The 23,639-nt window shown below is 39.3% G+C and overlaps 1 protein-coding gene across 2 annotated transcripts in view; it reads right to left on the minus strand.

Moving 5' to 3' along the window:
• Nucleotides 1-23,639, minus strand: part of SATB2 (SATB homeobox 2) — a 195,058-nt gene that overhangs the window by 106,338 nt on the left and 65,081 nt on the right. For both annotated transcript variants that reach the window (XM_081243265.1, XM_081243264.1), the window contains exons 4-5: nt 12,624-12,750; nt 11,308-11,431 (exon numbers count right to left, since the gene is read on the minus strand). In XM_081243265.1, the coding sequence (XP_081099391.1) occupies nt 11,308-11,431; nt 12,624-12,750 (251 nt within the window). The remainder of the gene's footprint in view (nt 1-11,307; nt 11,432-12,623; nt 12,751-23,639) is intronic.

The raw sequence follows: 23,639 nt of genomic DNA on the forward strand, positions 1-23,639 counted from the left end.
CATGTACCACAATGCTCATTGCAGCTCTATTTACAATAGCCAGGACATGGAAGCAACCTAAGTGTTCACCAACAGATGAATGGATAAAGATGTGGCACATATATACAATGGAATATTACTCAGCCATAAAAAGAAACGAAATTGAGTTATTTGTAGTGATGTGGATGGACCTAAAGTCTGTCATACAGAGTGAAGTAGGTCAGAAAGAGAAAAACAAATACCGTATGCTAACACATATATATGGAATCTAAGAAAAAAAAAAAGGTCATGAAGAACCTAGGGGTAAGACGGGAATAAAGACACAGACCTACTAGAGCATGGACTTGAGGATATGGGAGGGGGAAGGGTAAGCTGTGACAAAGTGAGAGAGTGGCATGGACATATATACACTACCAAACGTAAAATAGATAGCTAGTGGGAAGTAGCCGCATAGCACAGGGAGATCAGGTAGGTGGTTTGTGACCACCTAGAGGGGTTGGATAGGGAGGGTGGGAGGGAGGGAGACGCAAGAGGGAAGAGATATGGGGACATATGTATATGTATAACTGATTCACTTTGTTATAAAGCAGAAACTAACACACCATTGTAAAGCAATTATACTCCAATAAAGATGTTAAAAAAATAAAAATAAAAAAATAATAAGTAAGAGTTGGCAGATGTGGTATATATACACAGAGGAACACTACTCAGCCATAAAATAAGAATGAAATCCTGACATTTGCAACACATGCATGGACCTTGAAGGCATTATGCCAAGTGAAATAAATCAGAGAAACACAAATGCTGTATGATTTCACTCATGTGGTATCTTAAAAAAAAATAAAATAAAAACAAACTAATAGATACAGAGACCAGATTGGTGGTTACCAGAGGAGAGGTGGGTTTCGGGGTGGGTGAAATTGGTGAAGGGGCTCAGCTGTATGGTGTTGGAGGGTAACTATACTTGTGGTGGTGATCACTTTGTAGTATACACAGATGTCAAACAGTAAATGCTGTACATCTGAAATGTACATAATAAAATAATAATAATAATTAAAAAGTAATAGGAAAAAAAGGAGTTGGCTACCCAGAGACTCAGTCAGGTTTGTTCTCTTCCCCATATTATTATAAGTGAGTTTCTAACTCTGCTGACCACAGAACAAAAAATAAATAGGTTTAAGCTATGAACTGAGCAAAGGAACTGGGTAGCAAATAAAGACAGTATCCTGTAACATGAGAAACTTCAGTCACCAGAAATGTCTCTTCAAATTTGTGGCACCTATTATTCATATTAACTCCCTGCAGGTCTTTACAGTTAGTTGACCCTTAAAGTAGCTCTACTGATACAAATTTTTATAATTCAACCTGAGAGAGCTTTAAAAACAGAAGAGGTACATCTTGGGGATATTTAAGATGAAAGGTCATGTTATGTCTTACCATTACAGTTTCAATTATGAACATTTTCTAACCCTAAATTAGACTGCTATATTCTCAAAGCCTGAGTCTGAACCACTAGGCCTCGCTAGAATACTCTGGACGCACACTACAAGGTCATCTTAATGTTATGTCAATTTGCTTTTAAAACATCAAAACTTAATTCATTATAAACAAAATTGAAAGGGGCTAACACAGACCCAGCACATGCTGACTTTTACTCTACAAGGAATAGTGTTCTCCAGAGGTCCTGGGGCACAGAGAATCTGTATTTACCACATTGCATCCATTCTACAGCCACATTTTAAAAATACAGTCATCCCTCTGTATCCATGGGTTCCTCATCCAGGGATTCAAACAACTGTGGATTGAAAATATTTGGGGAAAAAAAATTCCAGAAAGTTCCAAAAAGCAAAACTTGAATTTTCTACACACACCTCAGCAACTATTAACATAGCATTTAATCTAGAGATGACTTAAAGTATATGGGAGGATGTGCATAGGTTATATGCAAGTACTATGTCATTTTATACAAGGGACTTGAGAACCTGAGGATTTTGGTATCCGCATGGAGGTCCTGAAACCAATCTCCTGGGATACCAAGGGATGACTGTACTTTAACATCACTGAAATTGGGATGCATCTTACAATCAGTAGCATCTTAGACCTGATGAGATACAGTTGCTGCAAAATGGGATGAGTAATAATTAAAATCTCTCCCACCTACCACCCTGCCAAAAAATATCTAATTTCCATTCACTGCTTTTTAAAATATGTATATAACTTTGTAGTCTACATTGCTCTTTTATGTTTTCCAATCATTCAAGAGCAACCAGACAATTGGACTTTTAGAATACCTCCATCTGTTTGATAAATGAACATGATATGAGTCACTTTTTCAATCCAGAATACAGCCACCTCCTCAGTATCCATGTTAATATAAAGCAATACTGATACAAATAACCCAGAAGACATGTGTGCTGTTATTTTTAACACTTAAACAAAGGGACTATGTTTTATTAAATATTAATATTTATATTATAATTAAATAGGCTAATATTAACTGACTAATAATATTAAAATGACTTTGCATTTAGGAAGCACGCTTCACTTCTCATGGTTGTGGGATGTGAGAAAGAAAGGAGGAGGACGTGTGCGATGGGCAATCGAGGCAGCCCCTCTCATACTCAGTCACAGCCATAAACAGCACACAGACAGTGATTGTAGACAAAGCTATTTTATGAAAAATATTACATATTAAAATAAATAGGAGGGTTTATTAACATGTCTTCCTAACTACAGAAAAAATTTTGAAAGTTTCAGGCTTCTTTGTAATCAATCATGAAATTTTAAATATGAAGAATGTAGATGGGGGATAAAAATCTATGTTTCCTCATTTGCAGTCGCTCTGGCACATCTGCCACTTATACTTACAAGTTATTTTTAAATAACATAAGGTTTTGAGAAATCAAAATATATCAGAATTAGTTACTGCAAAGCTTATTAGCTCATTTGAATTTGCTCTATGCCAACTGCAAGAGAATATTATAGTATTGTTATTAATACTTATTACAGCTAAGTAGAAATTATAGCTAAGAAAAATAAATTTTCTTTTAGCTTCCTGAGACAAATTTTAAACTCACTTGTTTGTTTTTGACTAGCCCAGAGAAGAGATGTCACCTGTGATTATAAGTATGGCTGCATTTTTCAAACCAAGGGCTCAGAAACTCAGAATGAAGAAGCATCTTGCCCAAAGTCAAATAGCATCAGGAAGCACCACAAAGAGACGCTACCACCAGGCCACACTGTTTCATGGGAAATGTTCATCACCATCTCCATCAGCTAGCACAAGCTCCAAATGGATTCTGCAACCAATGCTTTAGACAAAGCAAGAAACAAGGTGACAAAAAATAAAACAAAAAGTTTCAGCCCCTTATATGAGTTAAGAAGTGTAGAATCAGAGGAAGCTAAGGAACCTAAAGGCAATTTAAAACTTAATAGAAAAAGCAAAACGATAAACACAGGTTAAGATGATTTGTACAATATACTTGGAAAGACAGAGATCTGACCATCCCCTTTTCCTCCCCCCAAAAAAGAAAGATAAAATAATTGGGTATCTCTCACCACTTTCCCTTTGGCTTAGTGAGATTTATTTGAACAGCAAAATTATACTAAGAGTAGCTAAACTGCAGATGCATAATACACTCACTGTAAAAAAGAACATTTGAAAACCAAAGTGAATGGTTACATGTTCCATAGGTGAGAATGCCCCGTCTGAGCAAGAAGTAGGGGGAGAAGCTGGCATCTCACGGCCTCCCTTCCCACCTGAACACAGAGGACAGAGCATGATGCAGGCAATGAATGATATATGCATTCTTTGCTTGTTTTCAGCCTTGTCATTCTGCTTGGTAATATGTTAAATAACATATTAAACATGAGATCATAATGATACTCCAATTAAGGTTATAGGAAAGGGAAAAAAATAATTTGGAGGAATTACTTTATCATGAAAAATTAATGCTACTTGGCCACTTTCTACTGTCCCTTTCCATCCCCATTTCTGGGTTATACTATCAGAATGGAAAGCTTTTGCCATTCTAGTGGAAAGAAACACTTCCTCTGGGCTGATTCGAGAGCTCCTCCCCTAGGGGACTGCCGAATGGTTTGCTTGTCTGACAGGGGCACCCTCGTCTGTGAAAGGGGAATACTGATACCTGCCTCAGAGGCTGTAAGGATTCAGAGTTGATCCGCATAGAAGGCCTAGCACAGAAGAGGTGGAGCCAGCGGACGCCGGCGCTCTCCTCTCCATGCAATCATTTCAGATGGTCATCTCAATCACCCGCTGGGAATTATTTAGAAGTTGTCACCTGTGAGCCCTCTTCAACAAGAGTTCATGAGGTTGGGCCACGATCTAAAACAACCTTGCATGAAAATAACTGAAATGGACAGCTGGCACCTCGTTCACATGGGACAGGATGCATCCCCACTACACCCGTGAATTTAAGATTAAATGAAATGAACATGTGGCAACTGGTTAAGACAGTACTGGTCCAGGCAGTTGATCAGTCACTTGTCCGTAGATGAGCACATGATCAATTTGTTCTTTTCTATTGACCCAATTGGCTGCTTGATTCCACTGCCTCATTATTTTGGCATATTGTACATTTAAGTTGTTCCTTTAATGATCCCCAAATGGGCAAGACTTGCCTAGGGTGACAGAAATCATTATCTTACAATCTGTGTCTTTAAAAGACTATATAAACGCTACAGCACCATCATACTGGAAATCTAGTAACCTTTTCACAGTTCAAAAACTCCCATCAGGGCTTCCCTGGTGGCGCAGTGGTTGAGAGTCCGCCTGCCGATGCAGGGGACACGGGCTCGTGCCCCGGTCTGGGAAGATCCCACATGCCACGGAGCGGCTGGGCCCGTGCGCGTCCAGAGCCTGTGCTCTGCAACGGGAGAGGCCACAACAGTGAGAGGCCCGCGTACCACACACACACAAAAAAAAAAAACAAAAAAACAAAACCTCCCATCAGTCATCTTGCTCCTCAAATATTTGGCAATAAAACCTCAACCAGGGGCATGGGACAGAGCTGTTTTAAAAACGCATCTGTATGCTAAGTGAAATGAGCCAGCACAAAAGGACAAATATTCTATGATTCTACATTTATGAGACATCTAGAATAAGCAAATTCATAGAGACGCAAAACAGAATAGAGGTTACCAGGGGCTGTTGGGGGAGAGAAGAATGGGTAATTATTCCTTAATGGTTACAGACCTTTTGTCTGGGGCGATGAAAAATTTTGGAAATAGATGGTGGGGGGGGGTGATGGTCGTACAACATGTAAATATAATTAATACCACTGAATTGTAAACTTAAAAACTGTAAACTTAAAACTTGTTAAAATGATAAATTTCAGGTTATGTATTTTTACCACAAAAAACATTTTTTAAAGCATGTCTAGTGTCGCAGAGATAAAATTAGGAGGGGAGGCAGGGGGACACTGGAAGGTGCGCCTACATTTGCAAATTGTCATTCCACTGGATCATCCTAATAACCTATGAGGTGATCAAGGCAGGCACTGTTAGCTCTTCTTAGTTTAATGGATTGAAACCCTGAGGACCTGGGGTTTTGTCTTTTAACTCTTCCTTCAGTAAAAAAAAATTAGTGAGCCACAGAAAGATGTGTTCATAATGTTTTCAAATTGGAACAGTTAGAGACCATTTTAATAAGGGAGACCTGGGTCTAAAGTACAGGAAATTAGGATGCTTGGGACAGACTATGGGCTGATGGAAGAGGCTGGAAGTGGTGACTCAGGGGGACATCAGAGGAAAAGGAAGAGGCTGTCAGCACTTAAACACATTTTGAAAGGTGAAATCAAAAATAAATACACAGACACACAAACACAACCTATACTTTCCAAGCACCTGGCCAGACAGAGTACAGCTAAATCATGACTTCCCTCCCTTTAAATATATATGCCTCAGCCTACAATTGTTGCCCTTTTATGGACTTTTCCACTCTTTCCTTCTGCCTTCAAGGCTGCTCTTCTGAACTGTAGCCCACTGGGATGGTCAAGAAAATATATATTAGCCACTGAATCATTCTTTTATGCAATTGCCAAACTTAAGTGAGGAAATACCTAATATGGTTTGGCTTGGCAGTAATAAGGGAGAATTATGTTAAAAGCAGTCATCTTTTACTCATGAACTGAGAATATTTTACATAGCCCAATAATCTACCATTCTGCTTTAAAGTTAGTAGTATTTGGTGCTCCACACTCTTCTTCCTACACTGAAAGCTTCATCTCTCTCTCATCCTCACCACTGTACCCCCAGCCCATTGTGAAGTACCTGACTCTTAACTGGGACTCCACTAAAGCTGGTAAAATACGTTTTTTAATTACTGTTTCACTGTCTCAGAACAAAAATTCATTCTTTTTCACACTGCACCGATTGAACAAAAATGTATGCACCTATTCTATGACAACCACCAACAAAATGAGTGAGCTTATCTCCACACCAAATGCAATCCAGCTATGCAATTTAAGTGAATAATCTGGAACGTTTCAGGGTAACAGCCATAGGATTAATTCAGGTGCCCACATTACATGCCCATGCTGGCTGAGAAGGACTACCCCAGTGAGATTTTCCATAATCACACAGCATACCAGAAGCCTAAATCAAATCTCCTCCATATCTAAGTAACAGAACTGAGCCCCTGTTTGATTGAAAATGTACTGGGCATCAACCACCAAAGTACTGTATTCACTGTATTCTCGTTCAAAACATTTTACAGCTGCCAAGAACACTGTAAATAATAAAACTTTACACTTTATAAAACTTTCTAAAACATTTTAATATTGAATTTATTAAATTAATACATTAGAGCAGTGGCTCTCAACCAAGAGTGGTTTTCCTCCCATCAAAGGACACTTGGCAATGTCTGGAGACATTTTGGTTGTCACAGGGCAGGGGGTGTGGGTAGGGGGGATGCTACTGGCATCTAGTGGATAGAGATCAGGGATGCTGCTAAACATCCCACAATACACAGGACCACAGGACATTCCCCCACCACTAAGAATATCCAGCCCCAAAGCTCAACTGGGCCAAAGTTTAGAACTCCTGCATTAGAGTAACAACAACATGCAAGATATACATTGTGCTGGGCTTCCCTGGTGGGGCGGTGGTTGAGAGTCCGCCTGCCGATGCAGGGGCCACGGGTTCGTGCCCCCGTCTGGGAGGATCCCACATGCCGCGGAGTGGCTGGGCCCGTGAGCCATGGCCACTGAGCCTGTGCGTCTGGAGCCTGTGCTCCACAACGGGAGAGGCCACAGCAGTGAGAGGCCTGTGTACCACCAAAAAAAAAAAAAAGATATACATTGTGCTGAATGCTGAGAACATGGAGATAAGAGATGTTTTCTGCTATTGTGGGCAGTCCAGTAAGTGATGAGAACTGGCAGATAACACTAACAACAGGCTGTGATAAGCGCTGTGACAGGGGTGTGTCCAAAAGGCTACTAAAAGCAGAAGAAGCAACTACTTTCATCAGAAGGTCAGGGTTCTTCACCAGCAGTGACTTTCCAGCTGGAATTTGAAAGATTTCCTCAAGCAGAGAAATGCAAATCAAAACTACAATGAGATATCATCTCACACCAGTCAGAATGGCCATCATCAAGAAATCTAGAAACAATAAATGCTGGAGAGGGTGTGGAGAAAAGGGAACACTCTTGCACTGCTGGTGGGAATGTGAATTGGTACAGCCACTATGGAGAACAGTATGGAGGTTCCTTCAAAAACTAAAAATACAACTACCATATGATCCAGCAATCCCACTACTAGGCATATACCCTGAGAAAACCATAATTCAAAAAGAGACATGTACCAAAATGTTCATTGCAGCTCTATTCACAATAGCCCGGAGCTGGAAACAACCTAAGTGTCCATCATCGGATGAATGGATAAAGAAGATGTGGCACATATATACAATGGAATATTACTCAGCCATAAAAAGAAACGAAACTGAGCTATTTGTAATGAGGTGGATGGACCTAGAGTCTGTCATACAGAGTGAAGTAAGTCAGAAAGAGAAAGACAAATACCGTATGCTAACACATATATATGGAATTAAAAAAAAATGTCATGAAGAACCTAGGGGTAACACGGGAATAAAGACACAGACCTACTTGAGAATGGACCTGAGGATATGGGGAGGGGGAAGGGTAAGCTGTGACAAAGCGAAAGAGCGGCATGGACATATATACACTACCAAACGTAAGGTAGATAGCTAGTGGGAAGCAGCCGCAGAGCACAGGGAGATCAGCTCGGTGCTTTGTGACCGCCTGGAGGGGTGGGATGGGGAGGGTGGGAGGGAGACGCAAAAGGGAGGGGATATGGAAACATATGTATATGTATAACTGATTAAATTTGTTATAAAGCAGAAACTAATAAAAAAAATAAAATAAAAAATAAATAGATAAATAAATAAAAAAGAGAAGAGAGTAGTACACGCTAGCTAAGAGAAACTGCATAGCAAAAGCAAGGTAGTGTCACACTGCAGGACTCTGAGGTCACCATCATTGTGTGCAGGGGTCACCGAAGCCACAGATTAACATGGCACATCTCCCTTGAGGACTACTCTCATGTGGACAGGGGAGGTTAATAATTTAACAGGTAAAGCGATTTTTATGGCATTTTTAAAAATAGCAAAAACACAGGTATATGGAGTAAACTGTGTATTACTTTTCATGAACTGTAAAAGTAACATAAGAAGTTGCTTTGTCAAACTTGAAGTGCTAATGGTACTAATTAGGTTGCTCCCACCCTTGGGAATATTTTGGTGAAGTTTGAGCAATGTTAAATGTTTCAAAACAATTAATTGCATGGTTTGGAGCACAGAGTGGATGCAGGTAGAGGGAGGAAGGCGACTGGTGGGTAATCAGGTTAGTGGCATCTTGACGGTATACACGGGCTATGCTCTGCAGTCTGTTCCTCCTACAGGCTGAGCAGGGGGAGTCGCTGGAGGCTTGTAGACGAGGAAATGGCACAATGTTAGCTTTGGAGAAGCAGGTGGCAGAAGAAAGATTACGATGCGGGATGACTGAAAATATTTCACATGAGAGGTGACAAAAGTCTAAACAAGGCAATGGCACGAAGGAGGAAGATTTTAGATACAGCGGTGGTAGATCCATTATATCTAACGTGAGAGTGACAGCAAAGAAACTTTTTAGGTTGGGCAACTAGGTGGGCAAGCAATTAGAACAGAAAATGGGGGGAGAAAAGAGGATTTTTACAGCAGGGGTAAAGATGTTCTCATTTCAATCTCAAGACAACCCTGCAAATTATGTGACATATGTGGATACAATCATGCCCAGTTTACAGACGAGTTTAATGAGGCTCTGAGAGTTGATGGGCTTGCCCAGGATCACACATTCAACATAAAAGAACTGAGATTCAGGAATTCCCTGGCGGTGCAGTGGTTAGGACTCAGCACTTTCATTGCCGGGGCCCGGGTTCAATCCCACAAGCCACATTTTTTTGGTATGGCCGAAAAAAACAAACAAAAAAATTACTGAGATGAGAGCTCAAGGTGCTCAGCCCCTAATGTGGGTTCTTTCCACTCAGGCTGTCCCTCTAGCCACATTTTATAGTTATAACCAAACCTAATAATCACAATAGATCAATGTTGACCAAATTCCCATAGGCCTCAAAAGCCCTGGATAAAATTCTGAATTGGTGATATTGTTAGGACCTTGTCCACTTCTAGGCAAAGCCCAATTTGACTTTCAAGTAAATCCAAGAGAAAATTAATTGTGACTAATCGTAAAATTTAGGAGAAATGATTGAAATTTTTTCCCTAAATTGTTCTTTATCCAGTCCCTGTATATGATCAGAATAATTCAAAATATTTATTTTTAGAACTTCATAAGCAATCACATTGGAATAAATCAAAATTCTAGCAACAAGCTTTAGCACCTATGTACATACCTACAGGTAGGTATTGAAATGGCTTATGTGAAAGCTGTAAGCACAAAAGTAGGGATGTAACTGATGGTGTCCCCTTCAATCTACCACTCAGGTACATGCCGTCCTGATTTTCTGGAAGCAAAAATATTAATAGCCGGCTTTGTCTCAGAGAATCTAAATTCCAAAACACTCTCCAAGACGCATATAAAAATTATTCAGTTCACACCAATAATATCATGTCTCAGGAATAACAGCTGGTACTATTTATGGAGTATCACTGTATGTGACATACCAGGCCAAGAATTTATGTGATTTATCTCATTACTCCTCATTATATGACTTAGAACTATTACTCTCCTGGTTTTACATACAAAGAAACAGGCTTATAAAGATGAGGTCACAAAAGCTTGTAAGTCAGGACACGAATCCAGACCTGACTGATTCCACAATGCAAGCTCTTAACCACTAGGCTCCCCGTTTTCCCCAAAGACTATTATTATTATTATCCTGGAACGTAGCTCAGGACACATGAAGTTTCTAAGGTTCTTGTCATCTTCCCTTGAATTTGACAGACATGTAGTCAGTCTACTGTCTTAAATCAAGTGTAGCAACTCACACCAGAAAATGGATTTCCATTCATGGCTTTAAATAATGTTAACCTGAGTTCATTTCACAGCAGTTCTAAGCCACTCCCCATAGCCACCAAAATATTATCTTATCATTAGGAAAAGTGGGGCCTTCACCCATGAACACAAATGGAACCGCAAGCCCTTTCTTCTGCTGTTCCTCCCTTTGACCCTCTCAATCTCTTATTTTTGTGGCTTGTTTTAGTTTATGATCAGTTCAGTAAAAACAGAGTATCACTTTTTCTCATGGTGCATTTTCATGTGGTGAACTCACTCCCAAATCTCTCCAAGTGTGTATCATGCAAAGATCATCTCTCTCTGCTAGACCTAGAAAAGGCTCAATAAACAAAAAAAAAAACAAATTAAGATGGGTCTGGCATGGCTGACCCATTTCATTGACCAAGGAACACAGTGATTTGGAGCCTGAGCTTTGGCAAGGGAGGTCTCAGCTAGCGTTGCAACCTGCCACTTAACCAGCTTAGTAAGCTTAGGCAGGTAAAGTGCTTCTCTGAGCCTTGTTTTCTTGATCTGTAAAATGGAGACACTGATACCTACCTCCTACGACATATGTGAGAAGTTGAAGACTGTGAGTGTAAAATGTTTTAATGTGGCTCCCACTATATCGGAGCTCTCAATAAGTGATAAGTTCTCCTCTACAAAAAAAAGCACCACAACCTCCATATTTTTTTTCCACCTAAGATGTAGTGTGAATATAAATAAAAGACAGCTGTCTGAGCAGGAGTGCCCTCCTGCCAGACAGCCCACCCTTGGCTTCTTCATTTCTCCTGAAGACACTGACCTGGGAGAGAGGGCATTCTTTGGCTAATGTGCTCTGGTTCATCTCTTTGAGCAGTTCCTTTAAGGCATTGCGGACCGTGGCATGGTTCCACTGCTCCGCAGGCAAGTCTTCCAACTTCGAACAACTGGAAAACAGAGCAAGAACGAATGACGTGCAAACCCTTAAATGCAGAGTACAGCAGTCACCCCTGGGTCCTGTGAAGCATTAGGAGAACCACCAAAGAACAGGGTTGAATGTGGGCCCAAAATGAGGGGAAGGGAGCAAAACTGCTTCTCTAGGACCTTGATAGAGCCCATCATGGTCTCTTTCAGTTGGTTATCACACTAGCCTGAGAAAACCGGTCACTTCGGATATGAAGAAATGCCAATTTTTTAAAACAGGATTTCTCCAATCTACTGATAGAAATGGCATGACAGTGTGATTATAAACTTCCACTATTTAAACTTAATTATTGGACATTCCTAAGGTTAAATGTGAACAAATGCTTCATCAAATTTGAAGGTCTATCCTTCACCCTCATAGAACAATCCAGAGATGTCACTTCGCTAACAAAAAACTAACTAAAGAAAAGACATTAAAGCATTCCTAGACAAGGACAGGAATGGTGGGTCCCTATTAAAGTGTAAATTCTCCAAAAGGGGTAGATTCAAAACCTTTACAGTAAAGGACAATATTCATTAAATCACATGAGTGTAAATTCTCCAAAAGGGGTAGATTCAAAACCTTTACAGTAAAGGACAATATTCATTAAATCACATGAGTTGCAGGCACTTTACAATACAAGACTCTGCAGAGAAACTCTAGATTCTTTAGAGGCATAATTTGCTCTGGATGCTGTATCTGAAAAAAAGAAATCATCCCCAGAACTTCTGCAGGCCACCAGAGAGGAAAGCAAGAGAGGTCCAGTGCCAGCACCTTCTTGGTAAGCAGGCTACAAGGACGCCAAACTCACCCCTCAAACACAAGCCTGAAACAGCAGAGGTGTTTATTCTTCAAATATTATGTGCTAAGCATTTAACCAGAGGACTCATTAAATTAGGGGCTGTGGAAAGTTCCCCTTTAAAGGCTGCAGATTTTTAATGATTTATCAAGCTTCCCCTAGGTTACCACTTCACTGCTTCTGAAAACAAAACATAAAACAGTTGGAATGTGGACTATAAAGATGCCTGGTGACGCACCCCCCTTCTTCTTTTTTTTTTCATTTCATCCAATGTCTAGAAATTAACAAAGACAGGATGAGCTGATCTCTGTAGCGACTCTATGGTCAACAGATCAGCTCTGAGAGTTAGGAAGGGCAGATGTTCAGAGACACCCACCTTTGTAATTGGATTTTCAACGTCACAACGTGATAGACATCTTGCAGCATGTCGGCCACTGTCGCATCGGGTGCATCTGTCACATAACTGAGGGGGAGAGGGTTCCACCTCCCAAGCTTGATTATTCCTGCACCGGGAAGAAAAACATAATAAACACATATCTGCTATTTATTAAACCCTCCCATTGTTTGTTCAATGTTAAGAAGGTCATCCAACAGTCAACATTCAAGGCCCACTCAGAGATATTTTACAACCCAGTGCAATAGACTATTTCTTTCTGGCTGACAATTGAGTTAACTATACAGGAAGATGAGAACGAAAGGATGAGGTTTAATCATGGACAATCAGTTTTTTTATGTTTTCCTCTTTCTTAAATTACTTAGAAAACCATACGGTTACTTCCTTCCCCCAAAGTCTTGTTTCACAGTCTAACTTAAGACTGATGCTAAATATACCGAACTGCTGATTTCATAGACAAAAAAAAAAAAAAAAAAAAAGCAAGGCTTAAGTAAATATAAGATTCGGTTTTGAATTGTACAAGAAAATTCCTGTGTGTGGGCTCAGCACACACACAGTCACATCCTGGTTGTGGTGTGAACCCCAGTGCGAATAGCATCTGGAGCTGAAGAAGCCGTGAGAGTTCACTTCCAGATTCACATTTCACGAGGCAGAGGGCTTGTTTTCCATAGCACAATGATTGACCACAGATCCGAAAGAGCAGAGATGCCTTCAGCTTCTTTTTTTTCTTTTTTAATTCCTCAGTTCTTTTTACAGTGACAGTGGTACCCTTTCCCTGCGGGTTTCCTGCTACATATGGTAAATGCTCGTGACAATGGAGAGAGAATAAAAATCCTGGTCAAACTTGGGCAGACTGATGGGACAGCTTCAGCAACACGCGGTGAAAGTGCTAAGTTATTCACAAGACGGACCCATCTTATCTGGTGCACAGGGCGCATATAACATAGATGAAGAAAAATAAAGAGAAGCCCATTTCACAAACAACACAGTAACAAACATTTTATTTGTATGTTATGAAAAATCCAGTGGTCCCCAGGATATCAAAAATTGTCCCATATCCAAAACAGCTATATTTTAGTGATAGAAGAGAAACAGCATTTTTATTTTTATTTTTGACAATGCAGGTGAGTCCAACTACACTGTTCTTTCAAAAAAATATATTTTATCACCAAAGACAGAGAACACCTGTATATACAAGTGAACTTTTAAAAGCTTCAAAAAATGCTGCTTTATAGCTATGGGGCGAAATTTCAATAATAGGAAATGAACTTTCTGGTCAGGGCACATGTCCTGTCCAAGATGAAATCAATGAATGCGCAAAGCTTGACATAATGCTTGAAAACAGGGAATAAACAGAACAAAAATATTAAAATGATGCACTGTTTCAGTATTAAGATTTAACAATCTGGTGCTGAATATGCTGCAGTATAAATAGTGCCTGGACTCAGATCCAATAAAGTAACACAGCTCTCATTCATAGTACCGTATGTCTCCAGTTCTGGCTCCTTAAATCATATTTCACTTGCCAAGAAAAGCTGTTTTCTTGTGGGGATAGTTTTCCTAACATTCTCTCTCATGACAATGAAAAGTGCACAGCACACAGCATGTAGTAGTCATGAAAATGAACATCCAGGGCCTACTGGACAGCCATCCAGGAGAGGCTGAGTCTGCTTTGTGGCTTCCTTTACTCCTTCTGACATTTGAAAGTACTAAAAAGATACCATGGAACATGTCTAACATAGTTCCTTTTTTAAAAAAATCACTCCATAATTTTAAGCCCCTTAAAACCTCATTATCGTGATAGCCCATAAGTTGAGTATAAACTGACCATCTTCTAAAGATGATATTTTATTATAAGAGATTAGATGGAGAAAAAATGAAGTCAGCAATTGCACACTATCATAGGCAAGTAGAAGAAGCCAATTTTGTGGGTCATTTTGGTTACTAAGAATATGAAGGTAGCATGAAGCAAACGAATCCTGTAAACTTTAACGCATAACTCTAGAGGCAATTCATCCATGCTATTGTGTGTGTCAGTGTTCATTCCTTTTTATTGTTGAGGAGTGTTTCGCTGTAAGCTTATACCACAATGCAGCCAGAGACAACAGAATATCTCTGAATGATTTCACTTACATAAAATACAAGAACAGGCAAGACTCATCTATGAGAAGTCAGAATGTGGTTACCTCCTGACAGCAGGGGCATGACTGGAAAGGGACATAAAGGGGATTTTCTAGTGTTGGCTGGTGGTTGCATGGGTATGAAAGTTGTCAAAATCCATGTAACCGAACACTTAATGTGCATATATTTTATTGTATGTAAATTATACCTCAATTTTAAAAAAGGGGGAGGGGGAAGAATCTCTACAGGAAATGACAGACAAGTCACTCTATTGAAAATAGTAATCTCCATTTAGATAAATTCTCTCCCCACCTTGATGAGCCGGAAGGAGACTTGTTTGGGCTGGAATTAGACACATACAGGTGTCTTCACAACACTTAATGCCTCCACAGAGAGCAGCTGCTACAGGGTGGTTTCTACATCTTGGAAGAGAGCTGCTGACACATGCTATTTTCAGGCAATGGGAAGCGCGTGTGCTTTTTCTTTTTTGCACCATATTGACTAACTTGCACCTAGAAGTCATGCTCTTTGCTCAACTACCTACCAGAGTCTGCAGGAACCAGATCCGGTAGGACAGTGATGTCCAGAGGCTGCTGTCCTCCAGCCTGGCACGGACTTGGAGTAACTCTTTTTAATAAGCCTTTCCTCCAAATAAGGTCTCTGTCTAAAGTGTTAACCCCCTTTGGAAATACAGTCCTCCTTCCCTGATATAAAATAGACAAAAATATTTCTTGGGCTGGTGTCAAGCATTAATTGAGGAAATCAAAATGGGAAGCAGTAGACCATAGTGACAAAGAATTCCGGCTTCCAAGTCAAATTGCCTCTGTTCATATCCTGCCTCCTCCACCTACTAACCATGTAACTGTAGCAAGTCACTTAATTTCTCTATGCCTCAGTCCTCACATGTGTAAAATGGAATAAAAGTACTGACCTCATAGGAATATTGTGCAGATTGAATGTACAGCCCTTAGTACAGAGCCTGGATATCATTAATCGCAACTATTAATCATTTACAGGAATTATTTAGACATCTTTTAATGCTCCCTAAAAGAAAGATACAGTCAATTTATTTCAAAAATATTTACTCAAGGATGACTTCAATATCATTTAATCTTTAATTTAGTCAAGTGCCTATAAAAGGCCCTCACTATTTTAAATCACAAAGGAAGACTGTACATCAATCACTCGCTCTTCTTAGTAGCCTGTAAGTCATACTGGTTCAAGTGTGAGGCACTTCAGAAGCAAAGACTGGAAAAGATCTTGGTTCCAAGTCTGGAAGGCCTCAGATGCCCAGCTCAGTAACGCACCATATGGGTCAGAGGTCAGGAGCAAGGCCTGGAGTCAGAGGTGAGTCCATGCCCAGCCTCCTCTGCTTGTCAGCTGCAAGATTTTGGGCAAGTTATTTAGTTGGTCTCTCTAAGGCTTGGTTTCCATTACCTGTAAGATGGGGATAAAAACAGTGCCTACTCTTTAGGGTTGCCACAAGACTTAAAATGAGCATCAGAATGTAGCAGTGGGATGGCACACAATAAGTGCTCAGTAAAAGTTAGGGGAAAATAGATCTTTGAAAGTTCTTGGGTGTAGACGTAACACCACCAAAGCTTTAGGATGATTAACGTATACTGGAATTCAGGTGGATTGGAAAAGGGAAGCATTCTGAGGGGAGAAAAAAAAGAGCTGAAATAATCCAGATAGGTGTATCTAACAACTATAACAGCCTCTTCCTGGCTCCCCCTAAGGAGGGATACGGACCCAAAGAAATGCTTCAGTACAGTGAAGGCGAACAAAGAAGGAAGAGAGGTTATGTTCCCACTGGGGATATCTGACTCGCAGTGTTGGAGAAATCTCAATAAAAACAGCATAACTATAAGTATACAGAATTATTTCTAATGCTTACACTCCATGAGTAGGTTTTATAGCCCCAATCCAAAATATGAGGAAAACTGATGATGATTAGATAGTACTCTCCACACACACACACACACACACACACACACACACACACACACACCCTCAAGCCCAGCCAGGCACACAGTACATGCTCAATAAATGGCAATTCCCAATTCTTCTCTGAATATATATATCACACTCTCACTCTGTCTGGAGTACTGATCCCATGCATTCACTTCTAGAAATCGTACACATTCTTCAAATTCTGCACCAAGAATAGTTCCAACTCTGATCAACCCAGCCTGAAGTAATTCCCTTCTCTATACAGCTGCACAATAAATACTCTTGGTTAGTTTGTGTATCTTAGAAGGAGCTTACTTTATCACAATATCCCTTTATGTTACTTTACAGTTTATGAAGTGTTTTTTTCCAAACTATTAGTTCATCCTCACAAGGAGAGCAGGGGGTCAGTATTACACCTGAAAGTGAGGTGAAGATCAGAGAAGAGTGAGTTTTCAAGGACATCTGTGGGTGACAGCCAGAACTAGGCCCCAGGGCTTCATCTGACAAGTTTTCTAACTACTGGACCAATATTCTTTCTACTCAGCTCTGCCTGTGTGCCAGTGCCCAATCACACAGTCACACATGGGGCAGGGTCTTGACATTTAATGTTAAACAAAGGAACGTATGAGACCAATGAGCAAACATGTGACAAGGCCTGAAGAGCCAGCTTCTTTGGGAAAAATCTTCTCCCTCAATAGTGCCATTTCAGACATAAACATTGTTTCCCACATCATCTTTCCTATTTCCAAAGAATGTATCATCTGTGAACATTTACAAAATGCCTGGTGCTAAGGATTATTACAGATGCAATTTCAAGGTCTTTGAGTCCCAAATTATGGGCCTTTATTTTGGGGTTGAAATTCATACAAATGTTAACATGATTGAATTGAGCATAATATAAATAAAAGTGTTTATATCTAGACAAATCTGTTCACTAAAATACAGAGGACCAATCCACTCTTCATGTAATGCTTTTAGACCAAATAAAAAAATGCAACTGTAGGTAAACTTCCCATTAGTGACATAAAATTAGGTTGGGAATGGAGGCAATGTTTGTCTAAAATTAAAAAGATGCAATAATGGAAACCAGTTTTTTACTCTCTCAATGCAGTATTCTGCCAGAGTGGATGTATCACAAAGAGAAATATCAATAGCTGTTTGTGTTCATCTGTATTTGTTATTTTTATCAGTTTATAGCCCATCTCAAAGAAACCAAATACTCTTCTCAGTAGATGCATAATTCATATGCATCATTCATATCATTCGTACCTCTAACTATGTGAAAACAAGAGTGGTGATAATACACGTTACAGTTCATCAATATTTGATTCAAGTTTTTAGAAAGTCGATCACTTCTGAGTGATAAATAAAATGTGCCGATAATACAATATAAGCAATAAAACATCACAAGGGTTTGTATTAAGCATTAGTCATCATTCATTTAACAAATTTTTCTTTCGTGTCTCCAGCATAAGTCACTAAGATGCAAAGATAACCCAGTACACACTATCCCTGTAATTATGGAGCTCACAATTGAGTAGAGAAGCTTATTATTGCTAAACACATAGCTAAGTGAAACCATTCTTAAAATAAACCAAAATGATAGTTTTATCCCCTGTACCTCAAATATAAGAAATATTTATTTCATGAAGGCCTGCAACAGATCACCTATAAGGTACAAGAGAACAGCTCTCATGGTTTGTGGTAGCATACAGATAGATGCTGATAAAATAGGTATATGTTGGGTATATTGTAGAATAAAGCCCACAAATTATCTGTGAGACAGATATAGGAAACCAGCAAGATATCAGCAGTATTCCTGTAGAAGAGCCCAATGAATAATTTTCTTTTATTCCAGGTGCATTTTAACATTAATTTTCAAAGCAAAATGAAAACTCAGCCTGGGAAAAAAATGAGACATTAGCTTTAATATCTAAAGGCTAGGGTTTATACATTTCATTAACTCCCTGAAAAGATCTCAGCAAAAGAGTATCAATAAAAAAATCCCAGTCTCAGAGTAACTAAGCCTTGGGGCTTCTGGTTAGCGGTATTATTTCCACAATAAACCAACTGCTGATGAGGCCCCTTTTAAAAATAGGAGAACTCATGACATTGATCGCATCTGTTTATCCTCCTCAGAGTGGTCGTGTCCCTATGCTATAGCATGTAATTTTCTGTTGTTCAGCTATGCTTTGTTAAAGAAATTAAAAGCTGTCCTATATAATAAGAACATAGAATTATTTATCCATAAATCAGTTCACAGGAAATCACTACCCAGCAGTATATAATAACTCAGCCTGTGTTTGTAACCTGTGGCCTGACTGTGGTATATCATCAAACTGTAGCAGCATAAGGACATAAATTGTAGTTATTATTGTGAAACCTGTGGTAGGAATGACTTTTCAATGAGGAAAGAGAAAAAAGGCAAAACAAAAATGGTTTTTGAAGTGTACATATTTTCCTTTTTTAATCCATAGCTTAGCAGTACCCCAGTACAATTTACTGAAACTCTCCTACACATTGTTTTGATTTTAAAGACTATCTATATTTCAAATGTCTTGTACTGAGGTAAAAGTAAATGGTAAATGAAATAGCATTCTTCCAGCATTTTACATTATTCAAGTACCATTATAACATACACAAATTAATGAAACCTCAAAACATACTTGTCTGGGAATCTACAATACACTTAATCCTGTATTTATAACAATACAAAAGAAAACACCGGACCAAAACAGATGATTTGACAATTCAGAATAAATACTGAGGCTGTACTGGTTAAATGAATTTATCTAAAAATACACACACACACACACACACACACACACACACACACACACACACACAAACACACAGAGAAAGCTCTACCTGCAGCAATTTGGGTATTAGTGACAAACACAAATAAGGTAGGTTTCTACTCTTTAGGACATTAACTTTAATCTTAAATCATATCTGTATCAGGAGAAATGATCATAAGGAATATTATTGGCCTTGAAAAACTGAAATATGAATTTTAGAGCACTTTCTGAATAAACTATAGTGATACACAGCTGTCTGCCAATCTTTTCTTGAGCTGGCTACCCCCTTATGCTACAAAAATGTTCTACTTAAAAAAATACATACAGTACCATTTGATGCCTTGTAATTCTATACATGGTTTTTACATTTTGCAGCATAAAGATTTTGTCTCATGTAATAGATGCTGCTTCACATTTGGGAAACGTTATGTTATAACCCTTACTTTTATTAGATTATTTAATATAAGCACTAAGTAACTAGACTAAATTAATAAAGACCCTATTGAAAAAAAAAAAGAGAGAACAAAATTATTCCACAAATTAAATAAAACTTTCTGAAGTTGGTATTTTAGAAACCTTTATTTAATTTTCAGAATTCCGATTCTTCTGAAAAACAGCCAAAATATTGTTCAGGATATGAAAAAAATATGGTTGGTGTTTAGTTATTTATTTCATAAGAGTGCCATTTAAAACTATTACATGGGGGAATAGGACAAATGAGAAAGAAAAGCGTTATGAGAAATTATTTGTGATCAGTTCTAAGCTTCTGCCACTGCTTAAAAACTATTTCATCTGGTATATATTTTCTTATTATTGTTCTCAGTTTAATCATTATCTGAAAGAGTTTAGAATTAAATGATTAATTTTGGCAGGTAACACAAACAAACTTCTCCTCCTTTCAACTCAGAAATACATTTGCATAAAGAGATTTTCCTCTAGCATTTGTCCCCCTAAAGTATCTTCAATAATCAAAGACACAGGGGAAAATGTATACTCTTTTAAACATGCTTTGCTATATTCTAGCAGATGCTATTCATAACTTAGGTTTAGCCACTGTTTCTGCATCCTCTGGGGTAAGAAGTATGCACTGAAGATCTAAAAATACAGTTATGCATGAATATTTCCCATCTTAATTAATTACATGTATTTTTTTCAGATGGAAGCTCAAATGTTGCAACAAATTTTCCCTAAGGACCCAGCTTTCCAGGTACCTTGTCACTGGGCTCAACACCCTTGGAAATTCTGTCAACTGCATGCTCCCAATTATATATTGCAGAATTGTCCTTCAGGCATATTCTGTTTCTTATAATTTAAGGTTATATAATATCTGATCTTAAGGGAAATATTATGAGGGCATGTCGATTATCAAAGAAAATGTTGCCATATAATATGAAGGCAAAAGTATACCCATTTATGTTGTACATTTATTCATGTTCCAACTAACCTAATTTCACAGTAATTTGTTAAGAAACTACAAAACATGGAAGCAAATACAGCTATAATGATTACAAAATGGCAACTGCTATTAATTTGGAGGGGTTTTGTTTTGTTTAAATTCTTGGGGGTTTCCTTTAAGAACATTTTAATAAGTTTTACTTTCAGTACATCTTCACATATACTCTACTATTAAATCTAAAAATGTACATGGTTTGCAGGTTTCAGATATTTTACATTCAAAGAAGTTTTGATAGTTCCTTGATTTCCAGTTTTTGGAAACATCGTATTTAAAAGCGGCAAACCAAACTTTTAAATATGGCACTACCATTTTAACGGCTATACTAAAGAAGCGAAAGGCCCAGTACATATGAGGTATGCTCTCATTAGATAAATGTTTCTTTAAGTGAATAAAAGGTAGATCTATAGTCACAATCTACATGGTGATGACAGTGGTCTATTTGAGCCCCCTAAAATATTCAGCCATGTCAGAAAAATGCCATGTGAATCAATGGGTAACCGAACTGTAGTACAGACTTAACAATTATCCCTGACAGGATGTCTAGTTATCCCATGGTAGCTGGGCTAAACAGTTTCAGATGATCTGGAGGGTAGGGGAAGGTCAGAAATGGATTTTTTTTCTCCCCATTCCCAGGAATTTGCAGTTTAGTAAAGACTGTCCTGTTGAGAGTGGTCATATTAAGTGAATGGCTAAAGCATTCAAGATCAAGTTTATCCCTAGAGCAGTTGTGGGCCCCACCTGGACTTGTGGAACAGGAGCTCCAGAGTAGATCTTTGGAGATGCTGAGGATGAACCAGGTTTAGGAAGCACTGCCCAAGCGTCTAGTAAAAATGAGAACGTGAGCAAGGAGAAGATCAATCCACTGATTCTCCTCAAAAGAAGGGCAGGAAACCAAGAGATTCCCAGATTCCTTTTTTCCAACTCACCAGCAAATACCCTCACTACTGTCAAGGAGGATAAGCAAAGAGAAAGGAGAAAGTTCTGGCACATGAGAAGGAAAATAGAGTTAGGAGTGCATTGTAACAAAGTTACAGACCTCCTTAAGTTTGCAGGATATGGCATGAGCAGAATAGGTGATAGCAGAAGAAAACGGTTTCCTGTATAGGCAGAAACTCCAGAAACTCTTTACCTTATTTACATTATATGCTGCCAGAAGGCAAGGGCCGTGACAGTTTAACTGTTCATACAACCCTAGCTACAGGCCCATAAGCACGAGGATGCCTAAAATACAGTGTGTGCATGACAGTCATGAAACAAGAAAGCCACTCTGTCTGAAAGAGCAGCAGACTGGGAATCAGGATACCCAGGTCTGGTGTCGGATCTGAACCTTGTTGGCTGTAGCTCTGCACCTATGGGGAACTCACTTAACCTCTCTGGGCACCTATTTTCTCTTCTATAAAATGGGGATTTAAAAGCAAAACCAGAATAAAACCACCACCAACAAAAATTCCCCTGCCTGGCTCACAAAATGGTAATTATAATAAAATAACATGAGCTAAATGGCACTGAAAATTATAAAGTGCTGCATAAACATATGCTGGCATTCATGAATTGTAAGTTAACATAAAAGAGGTAAGCATTACATTTTTTACAATGTTTTTACTTAAGCAAAAACGTGAATCTTCCAAAATGTCACTGGCCAAAACATGGCAAGTCACCCGACTTAGTCAAAAGAGCCTGGGTTTGGAAATTGTTCTCTCAGTGACTGGGGCAAGTCACTTAATTTCTTTGAGCAGGAAATCTTACCATCTTTAGGAGTGGCTGCAATCTGAGAGGGAGGTCAGGAACTGCATCTCACCCCTGCCCTCTGCTGCAAAGCATCCCAGAGATCCTCTGTACTTGTAAATACTTATTGTCTCGATTCCTCACTAGACTGTAAGCACAGTTCCTGGCAGATGGTGGAGGCACAAAGATATGAGAGGGAGGGAGGGAGGAAGGAAGGGAGGGAGAAAGGGTAGAAGGAGGGAAGAAAGAGGGAGGGAGGGAGGAAGGAAGGAAGGGAGGGAGGGAGGGAGGGAAGGAGAGATGGGAAGGGAGGGAGGGAGGAAGGGAGGAAGGAGAGATGGGAAGGGAAGAAGGAGGGAGGGGGAGGGAGTGAGGAGGGAGGGGGGCCGGCCACTCTGCCAATGGCCCATGGGCAGCACTAGCTCACCTGGCAGGTTCAACTGATGTTTCCTACCCGGACTCCATCCCTAGCATCCTGTTAACCCTCAACAAGTAGAAAATTGAGCCTTCACGCTCTTGGCACCCTGGACATCCAGGAAGACCAGATATTCCAGACAGCTGTTGAAGCCACGGAGAAAGGCCCGAGGGATTGAAACTCTCAAACCAAATCTTCTCAAGGAATCCACCCCACCCACAGAGACTTACTGATGATCTCCACCTCACAGCTCTGACACTCTAAGTCAAAACAATGCCCAAATACTTTGGGGACCAATAATGGTGGCTTTGATTACTAGCATTTAAAAAGCACATTAAGACTTCAAAACTGTGAAAATAAACTCAACATTGAATTGGTGGATTGATTTTTCTTTCATTAAAATTCTACTTTTCTATAAAAAAATTTAAAAATGGCAAGCACCCAGCTTTTTGTTTCTCAAGGAGGGCTCATTTTTAAACTTTCAAAGTATAGTAAACAACTTCTAAATTCAGGATAATTGAAGGTCTGCC

This window comes from Mesoplodon bidens, assembly GCF_964165515.1.
Source record: "Mesoplodon bidens genome assembly, chromosome: 8".
In the NCBI taxonomy this organism is placed as follows: Eukaryota; Metazoa; Chordata; class Mammalia; order Artiodactyla; family Ziphiidae; genus Mesoplodon; species Mesoplodon bidens.